Genomic DNA, 12,211 nt, shown 5'->3' with positions numbered 1-12,211 from the left:
AGCGGATGTTTAGAGACAACTATGGTTCATATGACTCCTCTGTTCCTGAAAATGATATGCTGTCATGGTCCACCGATAATACAAGAGTCTGAAATTGATGAAAATGAAAGTAAAAATAGTGAATGCCATGACAATGGGAGTTCAGGTTATGGTACAACAGAAGACGAAAACAGTTTTCCTATGGGGAAAAATAAGTGTTTCACATGGAGCTCAGAGAGACTACACAATCACAGTAAAGTGTGGGAAAGTAATGTTATAAAACTAAAAATGACAGCACTAAAAGGCAATTCCTGAAGTCTGAATAGAATTCTATGCCCGATGAAGTATGACACTTAGTTTTCAATGATGAGATAATTACAAAAATTGTTAGCTGCACAAAAACAAATCTAGGGGTACCTAGAAGGAATCGGAAAATTGTTATACCATTTGCCACCTGGACTAGAATATCCAGTCACTGTTCTCTACAGACACTAATGGCAGCAAAGATTTACGAGGAGTATGTCCTTGAAAAGAAGTCAAGTCCTCTTATTGGTTTGCGATTTGATGACTTATCCACTCGAAAAGGAAGAGAAAAAGATCACAAACTATACCATTTTGGAGCACATGTTTCTGTTGATGAAATATTAATTCCACACAGAAGCATGTGTCAGTTCCAAATACTCATGCCAAATACACCAGCCAAATGCTGAATAAAGCTCATGTGTCTTACTGATGCTCATAATGCATATCTTCTAAATCATATACAGGGTATCCCATTTATCTTGACAACCCTAAATAACTGTTTGTCCAGATGCAAATCACAAAATGTTTCAAGCAAATGTTCTTTAGCCATCAGGGGGACATCAATCAGCATGATTGCTTTCATTGTAGCTTTGTTTCTTACAAAGATATGAACAATGGTACGACTTTTTTAAATGGCACCCTGTGTTTTTTAATTGGTAATTCATTTCCTCTCCTAAAAACCTATTCAAAAATGTATCACAGTGTACCATTCACTGAAACACAACGTTATTAATTACATAACGCAACATTGACATTGACACTCCCGGCGCTTAGTGCAGGTACTCGAGGTAATGGAACACATCCATGTGCTGACATTGACAGAGGACAAATGTAAACATAAGTACAATGCACACCCATCATTCCATCAGCCATCGTCAGTTGAAGAGTTGTGTGAGTAAAATGTACACCAACGAAGAGAAGGCAGAAATGCTACTCATCTATGGGGAATGTAAGTTAGCAGAACAGTAATTGCAATACTGGTTTCTTATGTATGAGTACATTTAGTACAGTAGTTTAGTCCTTTTAAATATTGTTGTGTACAGTAGGCATACAGTAAAGGCTGCCCTTCCTACATTTAGTCCTTTTAAATATTGTTGTGTACAGTAGGCATACAGTAAAGGCTGCCCTTCCTACAAACTGCTTCAGTCAACATGACGTTTCTTTTATTGTTGTTGTTGAAGGTAGGCGAAATGCTACGCAGGCAGCGGAACTGTACAGAGAGCGATATCCTGACAATAACCCACCTTCCCAATGGATGTTTTCTCATCTTGTTGCAACACTTCAGGAAATGGGAAGTTTCACACTTTCGTTGATATGAATCCACATGTGAGCACATGACAGCCTGAATACGAGATGGGCATTCCTAAAACCAGTGTACATTGTATTCTTACATGTCACCGGTTCCATCCTTAACATGCACACCTACATCAAAAATTGCATGGGAATGATTTACAGAATCATGTACAGTTCTGTCAGGACGAATGTTCCTTCTCAAACAAAGGACAGGTAAACACAAGGAACATGCATTACTGGTCCAGCAACAACCCACGATGGCTTAGACAGGTGGAACGTCAGTGTCAATGGAGAGTTAACGTCCAGTGTGGGATGCTTGGTACTACAATTAATGGTCTTTATTTCGTCAATGATAGTCTAAACGGCACAGCGTATGCCAACTTACTCAGATGAATTCTTCCTCCTCTTCTGGATGAAGAGAAATTTCTGAAGAAGAGAAATTTGTTAACATCGAGTATAGATTTAAGTGTCAGGAAGTCATTTCTGAAAGTATTTGTATGGAGTGTAGCCATGTATGGAAGCGAAACATGGACGGTAAATAGTTTGGACAAGAAGAGAATAGAAGCTTTCGAAATGTGGTGCTACAGAAGAATGCTGAAGATTAGATGGGTAGATCACATAACTAATGAGGAAGTATTGAATAGGATTGGGGAGAAGAGAAGTTTGTGGCACAACTTGACCAGAAGAAGGGATCGGTTGGTAGGACATGTTCTGAGGCATCAAGGGATCACCAATTTAGTATTGGAGGGCAGCGTGGAGGGTAAAAATCGTAGGGGGAGACCAAGAGATGAATACACTAAGCAGATTCAGAAAGATGTAGGTTGCAGTAGGTACTGGGAGATGAAGAAGCTTGCACAGGATAGAGTAGCATGGAGAGCTGCATCAAACCAGTCTCAGGACTGAAGACCACAACAACAACAACATTCTGGATGAAGTGTAGCTAAAAACCAGAATGCTTATGTGGAATCAACACGATGGGTGTCCAGCACATAATGCCTTGTGTGCATATCGTGTTCTGAACCAAAGGTATCCTACCAGATGACTTTTCTCTTTGGGGATGCATTAAAGACATTGTCTATTGCGGTATTACAACAACTCCAGAGGAGATGCAGGAACGTATCGTGTTTGCTTGTAATTCTCTTCAGCGGGCAGCACTGGAAGCAATGAATGATTCTTTCATTCAATGAGTGCACCAGTTTATCAGTGTCCAGGGTCACCACTTTGAGCACCTTTGAATGTTCTAGTCCTGGGCAATGGTACAGGAGAGTCAAAGTCAATTTTGTGATATGTTTTTACTTGGTTTTCATTTGTTTTCTGACAACTCCAGCAAGTGGATGAGTTTGTGATCCCAGGCTCAAAGTCAATGTTGTGTTATGTAATTAATAACGTTGTGTTAACATTGGGAACTAATTGCAACATAATGGCAGACAACTGATTCTCATCTCTTGAACTGGTGTCTGAGCTGGGAAAGAGGAAACTCAACTACAGAGGAACTCTAAAAAAGAATTAAAAATGAGATAAAATTAGACAAGTTGGCTCTTCAATACATGGCTTCACTAGTAATGCAATACTGTTGTTTTATGTGCCTAAGAAATATAAAGCTGTGGTTCTTGTGTCATCGATGCACCACTCAAAGTACCAACTGTGATAAACAGCAAAACCTGACTTTATTTCCTTCTATAATGCCACCAAATCTGGTGTTGACACAATGGATATAAAATAATGCAAACTAGTCAACAAATCAGCAAACCAGAAGATGGCCTCCACTATTTTCTTTTTCATGATATCAGTTACCTGTGTAAATAAGGAAATAATATTCCCGGCTTTGAACAAACTCCAACATTGAACAGATTCAACTTCATGAAGATATTAGCAACTTATCTAATAAAAACACATATGATATGGAGGCTACACATTCCAAATGTACCAGCAGAAGTGGGGAAAATAATAATAGACACTTTCTGACAGAAGGATGCAGAAAGAAACATGGACCAGAGATGATTTTAAAAAAAAAATGCCACTATTGCCCATATAAAAATGTAGAAAAATTAATTACAAGTGCATCAAGTGTGGAACATCAAAATGCTTTGAATGTTCTAAGAAGTTGTGCAAAGAATGTGTAATGAAACTGTAACTTCTTTATGGTGACGATGCAATTTTATGAACAAGACACTGCTGAACACAATGTTATATTACTATTATGTGAAATAAATTATACATCAATGTAAAAGTGCGGTATTTGAAAATGAATTTCACACAAATTCATACTTTTCTAATAAGTGTCTTTTGTTACTTAACTGTAATTTGTTGTTTAAAAACCGTTTTATTATAATTAAAACATGAAATATGGAAAAAACTCAATACCGTATTGAAAATCTGTAAGTAAACTCAAATAAAAATTACAAGACCTGAGAGACTGATGTTAACAATAATGTGCCAAAATTTATGTTACCATTTGAGTATTAAAGCACTGAACTTATTTTCCCTGCTACAGGTTATCTCACCCACATGCAATCACTTAACTCTAGTCCCAGCACTATTAAAATGCATATAATTCAAATCAAGTTCCCACATAAACTGACTCATTTCACTTAAAAACCATCCTGTGTTTCCTGCCCAGCAGGCTATAGGGTAATGACTACCTTCAAAAAAGCAGAATGCATTAATGGAAAGAGATGAACTGTCTGCATTAGACCATTCTCTGGACTTGCTCTACAGCATGAATGAAGGTACCTGACGGAGTGGACCACCATCTAGGCAATTTGGATCCTCATCCATTAGCTTTCTTGAACTCCAGAGATGGGAGCTCATACTTCAACAAATCCAGTCATCCTGCTACAATCCCACATCCAACCTGTTAGCTACCTTTCCCTCTTTTCCTTCCTGTAACTCCCATCCCCTACCTCCCACCCTCAGAAGCCACAATCCTGATATTTTATTGTTTTGCTCTCTTCTTCTTTCCATTTGCTTTGTTTCTTTTCCTCTTCTATACCTATATTTGCTTCTTACTCTATTAACTCTCTTCTAAGATCTTTGAACTGTAACTGGTACAGTGCTTACTGACATCCTGTCAAAAGGTAATAGTTTTTTATTTGTTTAAACTGAGCTGGAAGTTCTACTTCCTGAAGACAAAACTACTGGTTAATCTATACCACTTTTTGTCTGTTTAAGAAATTTCTGAATTTAATTTTCCTTTTTCAAAATTAGTTGTTTATTCTCGTAAGTTAACATAACTACTAGTTGAACTTGTACAATATTCAAAGTAGTCATCACTAATAAATTGTGTGTCATGTTTTTTGTGGCACCCTGTTACTGAGCTTAGGTATGTACAAAGTCAAAGAAAAAATTAAAATGGTAGAAAAGTGCACAGAAAATGCAAAGAAACACATTAACATACAATGTACATAACAAATAAAGTTTGTTAGCATGATTTTGATCATACACCACATTACAACAAAATACTAAAAATAACAAATTCTGTGTACTTTATTCACTTTTTTTCAATAATTTAATAAAGGGGAAAATTTCTCCCAGCAATTCAAGTTTAATTTTTTCCATATTATTTTTGTATTTCAATTATAAAGTATGAAAGAAATTGTAAGGTACTCCCGCAATTTCCCAACTGTTTAAAATCTCTTCAATATGTACATGCATATGAAGGAAACAGAAGCACAGACCATGATTATAAAACTGAAAAAATAACCAAAAAGTTGAAAATTAAATCTGTAACTACCGATGAAAAAGCTGTGTGTATAGGGAAAATACAAATGTTTCAATGATTTCAAACTTCCAGTTTTTCTGGACATGAAGAGCGAATACGGAAGGAAGGGGAAATTGTAAGAAAATATGTGATTATTTGGAACTCAGTCATAAAGCAGATGTATTAGTGCAATGGGATCTGAGCTACTTATCACTGTCTTTAACTTTATCTTCCAGCTTTTGTTTGTGCTGCTGTACAATAAGAATTCTGGTTTTCCACACAAGTGTAACTATATCACCCATTTCAACCAGATCAACCAGATCTATATGTTCACTCTTACTTTATTTATAAAAAACTTTACATTATAAATTGTAACACACATAGTCATTTTCAAACAACAGTTTTACTTACATTGGAATAGATGGAAAGCAAAGACACAGTAACTTCTCAAATGAAAGCTGTTGCTCTGAGCATGGAAATAATAATAATAATTTAGGAGGGAAATTAAAAATTTTTAGAATCCCAGCTTTATTCCCTGGGAGTTGAAATTCACTTCATTTGCGTCCAGCTGACACTCTTTGTTGATATGTCATAAGCAAACTGCTTTTCTTTTCTTCCCCCCCCCCCCCCTCTTCTGGTGTCTGTACTACCTTCTTAGAACTACCATCCCCCCCCCCCCCCCACACACACACACACACTACATTCATTCTCTCTCTCTCTCTCTCTCTCTCTCTCTCTCTCTCTCTACCAAAATAACATGTTTCCATTGCAACACCACACAGTATTGCAACTCATTACTGTGCATAACAAAGCTCAAATTGCTCTGTATTATGTTTAAACTCATGCAGTGATTTTTTTCATAAATGCATAATAAAAATAAACAAATAACACAAACACACCTCATAATTAGTTAATACTTGTTAATCCAAAGTGACTTACATGGGATTGTCTCCAATGTAGTTTTTGTGAAAGCAGCCCTCCGTTCTAATTTGTACAGCCCGTGAAGCAGAAACAACACGGCTTTCAGACAATGATTGCATGTCGCAATATTCCTCTGGCCACGACAAACCCACAGTAAGCTCAATTCTGTTTGCACCTTGTACTTCTGTATAGGAAGCTAGATCCTTAAACTGATGGTGTAAATATCTCTGCAGAGCTCTTCTGTTTCGCCACCAGTGTTGTGAAGTGTTGAGCTCAGTGTGTGACTCCAGTGTAGATCCATTAGATACCTTACCAGAAGAAAGTAAACACACAGAAAGACATTATAAACAGGATGCTATAAAACACAAATATTAAATAAAATTATAATATTATAAACTGTCTTCACAAAAATGTAGGCTCTGTTATTGCACCTGGCTATTCTGTAGAAACACTACTACACCCAAGAATCTCACAATAATGAATAATCAAGGTAGTGTTTATCGGTGCTGAGGAAGATAGTGGCACAAAGGTTAGAAAAAAAATGAAAGACATTTCAAAATAACACAGACACTACATTCTCTCTGCAGAGAAAATTTGTTTCGTTGTACATTTTTCCCATAGTTGCATTTCTCTGTATATCGAAACATGCCATATTGTTGCTTACGACACTCCACTTCACAAGGAATGCTCACGCATTACACACAATTTTTATCCAAGTTAAACAGAATGTTTTGAGGACTGTGACAATATCGTAAATTTATGAAATAATTGCTACTGCTTCAGTCATTTTTTTTCTAGCATTTGATTAGTATGATACGTTTCAGCAGCACGCTGCCATCATCAGGTGCAGTCCACTTGCACATACATTATATTAATCTCAAGCGTGATTAAGTTCGAGGGTCACATGGTTTGGCATTATTTTATTTTAGGAATAAAGAAGATGACTCACTGAAAGGCAGAAGCACACAGACAAAAGATACACAGCTTGGCTAGCCTTCGGAGCACACACACACACACACACACACACACACACACACACACACAAAAGTCTCTCTCCCTACTTGTTCTCAGTCAACTGCCAACTCTTTACTGGCCCACGATGAGTGTACTGTGAGTTCAAGTGTGGGTGTGGAGTGGGAGAGTGGTCTGTGGGCCAGCTAGGGGTGCAGGCAGTGGGGGCAGGTGGCAGATGGCTGGGCATATGTTTTCACAGACTAGAGTGTGAGATAATAGCACACACCTAGCTGATGTGAGGATACAAACTGGGTCGGGTACTGGGGCAAGGGTGGTGTGTGTGTGTGTGTGTGTGTGTGTGTGTGTGTGTCTACACGTCTACACACACACACACACACACACACACAGAGAGAGAGAGAGAGAGAGAGAGAGAGAGAGAGAGAGAGAGAGAGAGAGAGTGAGAGAGAGAGAGTGAGAGTGGCAAAACAAGTGTTGTATCACTGTGACAGATACAAAGGCGAGCAAGTGTACCGGCACTTATCCCAGTTCACTATTACCAGTGCAATGCACCTGTGCTTAGCATACAAAGGATTGCACCATAATTTGAGATTGAAACTAAAAATTAAAATAACTTTTCCAAGCTCTGTCAGTGTGTGCTTCAGAACATTAATGTTAACATTGTGAAGTCACAGTATGATTTAAGGAATATGTTTCGCTACATATATTGTTTTAAGAAATAAATAAGTGGAGCTTAATAATGAAACTAGAAAGTTAAAATTGTTCAGAATCTGCAAATCTATGTCACAATCAAAAGTTACAAGTCTCAACTTGATCAGGGCAATATTTTGGTCAAAACCGGCATTTTCAGGAAAATTTGAAGGTGCTAGATATCAAACTTGGAAAGATGAAAATTCGTATGCAGCCTCAGTTTTAGCTTTCAAGTTATTTATTAAAAACTAAATTTGGAAGAAAAACATCCTTATTCAAAATGGAATGGATCATTTGTACTAATATATCAATAAAAATAATCAATTTTTGACAATATAATGTAATCGGATAGATAAAATATCTATTCAAAAAGTGGCAATGTTTACCTTTTGCACTTGAAAGTAAAAGTGCTGTCACAGGCAGGGCACAATTTCATTATCTTTTGTAGCTTATTCAAAACTTCACAACTATTCCTGATCGTTGATTAAGAAACCAAACGATGTACACGCAGCTATATAAAATATGTTGGTTCCTGTTGATGAGCTAACTCAATAAGTATTCAAGCTACTCATTCATAACTGACTGGGACTTTGATTTTCCACCTACCATAATCTGCTGGCCAATGTATGAGACTCATATCTGTAGTAATGCAGAGAACATTGGGGGGCAGGGGCAAGGGCAGGGGGGGGGGGGGGGGGAGGGGGACAGAGAGAGAGAGAGAGAGAGAGAGAGAGAGAATGTGTGTGTTCCTGAGATCAATGACGGCAGAGTTCACAAAATCAAAGCCAGACCAGAGCAAAGTCATCTTCAGCATATACCAAGATTCCAGGGAGCAATCTAAATCAAAAACATAATACGGGTACAGTCAAACTCTACTGATCACGGCATGTACTGAAGTGTTACATGCCATTTAGGCAAAATAATGCTATTGTACTAAACTTTCAAGTAAATGATTTGGTATTAGTACATTATTTTCATCATAGCTAGAATTTATGGAAGGAAATGAGCAAATTTTTCAGCATTACAGTGGACCTTTTAAGGTTCAGAATGTACCACATTCAAAAGCAGTACATTTAATGGACCCTGATATAGGGTAAGATATAGGATTATACAATACAGATATGATTAAAACATTTAATGCCCCAGGAGGGCTCACGCCCTTTGCAAATTCGGTGGATTGACAACCATCGACTGCCTGAGTTAAACTGTTTTTATAATTCTATCTTAGTTTTCTCGATGACAATTTCTATCTACCTTGACTATGCTATTCTCTTTTATTAATACTATACCTTCTACCACCACTTCTTCCAGAAATAGAACTAAAAATATGGCACCAACAAACAATGCATAGCCTCTGGGTTTTATTCCATAATAATTGCACTGGTATGTTTATGAAGATAGCCATGAGCTTGCTTAATAAACTTGACTACAAATTAGCATTTGAAGGACGTGACACATGTTTGTTACGCCACACATTGTAGAGGAGAAGAGTCCAGGTAGGAGATGGGAGTCAAGACAAACTGATGGCGTGCTACCATGCGTAGCTATATAAGAAGCAAGAGTTGACAAGAGAACAAGAAGGTTTGATAACTAGTATTCAATAAGGAATAGATCCATGAGGAATAATAGGAGATGAACTGCTAATGTTATCCTAGTGTATTCACAAGAGATACCAGGAGTAAAAGCTTTTGTACCGTCTAAATCTAGTAATTATAAGAAAGTAAAGGAAAACATTCAACAACGGAATGTCCCAGATGGAATGTAACAATATTATGAAATGGACAGCTGCTGCTCACCTTGTAGCGTTGAGGCTGAGTTGCAGATGTTACAATAAAAAAAACTGTCAGAAAAAGAGCTTTCAGCCAACAAGGCCTTCGTCAGAGATAGAACACATACGTACACATCATGCAAACGCATCTCACACACAAATTACAGCAACTCTAGCTGTTGAGTCCACACTGCCAAGCAAACGATAAGCTATATTTGCCAGTAAGTAGAAGCAAGATACATAAGCATGAGAAGCATGTGCGAGTAGTGATGTTATATGTGTTATAAACAAGAGTAAGGAAAAAAAGTAGTTAGAAGAGAGGAGTTAAAATATTTAGGTAGAGAGCAATCAGTTAATGTCAGCTGAAAGCAATTAGGGAGAAACTTATCGCTAAGAGTGAGAAATGATAGCAAAAGGGCTGCTAGTAACTGTGTTTACAGATGAAGTTAAGACGAAGCATACCCAATTATCAAATGAGGTGTAGAAGAAGGAAAGGGTAGGCGGATCCATACAAGGAATGAGCTACACCTTCGTGAGGTGAATCTACAGGAGACAAGACCTGTACCACTTAATGTAGATAGCACAGAGGTTAAGGTTAGACAGGCGCATATAAGGGATGGTCTATACCTTGTTCAGGTGAATCCATTGAGGGAATGACGTGTACTATATTTTTTTAAGGGAAAAAAGGTTACACCCACATCTATAACGGTGTAGAGGTTTGACACAGTGGCTGCCCTTAGAAGGAATATAAGTGCAGTGAATACAGAAGTATGAAGCTGTATAATGACTGGTGGTCACAATATGAAAGTTTTCTCCAAACTAGTTCGATAATCAAATAGACTTACCTGATAGTAGAGACGAAAATTGTTGGAGCAGGAATGTTCCACATTTGTTGACAACAGCCTTTACTGAGATTTGACTCGAGAGACTGAATAGTAGGCAGATACCTGACAAGCAGCTCCTCGTAATTATTATGTGAGAAAGAATAAAAGGTAACTAACTCTGTATGTATACGAAAAGTAAACAAGAAACTCTCGAGCATACTGGCTTGCAGACAATTCATTGTTAAATAAACTGATAAAAATGAAAACCATAACTAAGTTGACATGATACACAAATATATATTAAAATGATATCTTGCTATATAGAAAGATGGGTCATTAAAGGACAATTTCTTGCATCACAGAGGATGTGAAGTAAAAAAGATGGAGTTACACAAAGTGGACTAACACTGTTAAGCACAATTTACCTGAAATGAAACAACAAAACTGAAAAAAGTCCACAGGTGTACTTTCGGTCCATAGTGTCCAACAAGCACAATATTTCGGCGATCAGACATGTCGCCATCATCAGGTGTGCTGACGAACTACGCACCTGATGATGGTGACGTGTCTGATCACCAAAATATTGTGCCTGTTGGACACTATAGACCGGCAGTACACATGTGGACTGTTCAAGCTGAAAAGAATTGTTACTAAAAATGAAGTTTCCTTCCATTTAACAGAAGGAAATAATATCATGTGTTTTTAAGCAATCAGGTTTTTTATAGCAGTATATTAATGAGAAATCAACTTTGAGATTGAGAGATGTCCTGACTTCCGTCCTTTAAGTGGGGGAATATGTAGTGTTGCATGCCATTCAAGCAAATGACATTTCACTCCTTGTGTAGTACAAGGGGAGATGATTGTAACAGAATAATATTAAGTAAAGCATAAGTCGTGGAACAAACACTGTATGCAGGTGTTTTTTCGTATGTGCAGACATTAAAAGGGAGGTGTGGAATACGAGAAAAGAGCCAGCTGTTATGACAAATAAATGGATTCACCTACTGTGGGCTGGGCCTTTTACATTTTGGTGTTGCAGCTTGGCGGTGGCTTGATCATAAAGAGCAACCACACTCTCCAAGAGTGGAAATAAAAGACAAGGTGGTTTTGTAACAAATGAAATATATTGTAATCTTGAATGTCATGTCGAGCCTTCAAGGCATTTGCAGTATAAAAAGTTGTGTTCTACTCTAATTCACGTGTCACGCTAACGACCTGTGCATCCATTCAAGGAAATATAGAAAGCAGTGGATGTGCTTTTTCATGATATGAGTAGAAGTTATCTTCTTTTGTTTCAATAACAGCTACAGAAAATGAAGAAGTCAAGCCTTTCATCAGTTAAACACAAAATTTCAGAGGTACTGATTACCAGGATCTCTACTTCAAGAGAATCAACTACAGAAACTGGTTTAAAAGGAAAAGATAAATATGTCAGATGTTGCATTGGGTGACAGATCTCATGAAGTGTTCTGACTCAGCTTCTACTACAAGGAGTGAGCCAGCAGCTACATAAAACCCTAAACCAACTAGAAAAACACTTCAGTACTTGATGTTTCACTGAACTGGTGAGACAGACTGGCAAGTGTCGTGCCAAGGTATTTACAGGCACTCTCGCATCAGTGGACACTGAACGGTTCCACATAACATGCTTGATCTTGCAGTACCTTGTGCATGAGCAAGCTGTGGCTGGGCAGGGAATGTGAATCTCTTTCACATACTAACTTGCCTCTCTGTCGTCTTGGAATTGAGGGGCGCCAATGT

The 12,211-nt window shown here is 37.7% G+C and overlaps 1 protein-coding gene across 1 annotated transcript in view; it reads right to left on the bottom strand.

Annotated features, from left to right (window-relative positions):
- The window catches only part of LOC126091983 (uncharacterized), a 288,438-nt gene that overhangs the window by 174,189 nt on the left and 102,038 nt on the right, over positions 1 to 12,211 (bottom strand). The window contains exon 8 of the mRNA XM_049907347.1: positions 6,215 to 6,504. Coding sequence (XP_049763304.1) covers positions 6,215 to 6,504 — 290 coding nt within the window. The remainder of the gene's footprint in view (positions 1 to 6,214; positions 6,505 to 12,211) is intronic.

This window comes from Schistocerca cancellata, chromosome 7, assembly GCF_023864275.1.
Source record: "Schistocerca cancellata isolate TAMUIC-IGC-003103 chromosome 7, iqSchCanc2.1, whole genome shotgun sequence".
Classification (NCBI taxonomy): Eukaryota; Metazoa; Arthropoda; class Insecta; order Orthoptera; family Acrididae; genus Schistocerca; species Schistocerca cancellata.
This window is presented reverse-complemented; position numbering and strand designations above follow the sequence as displayed.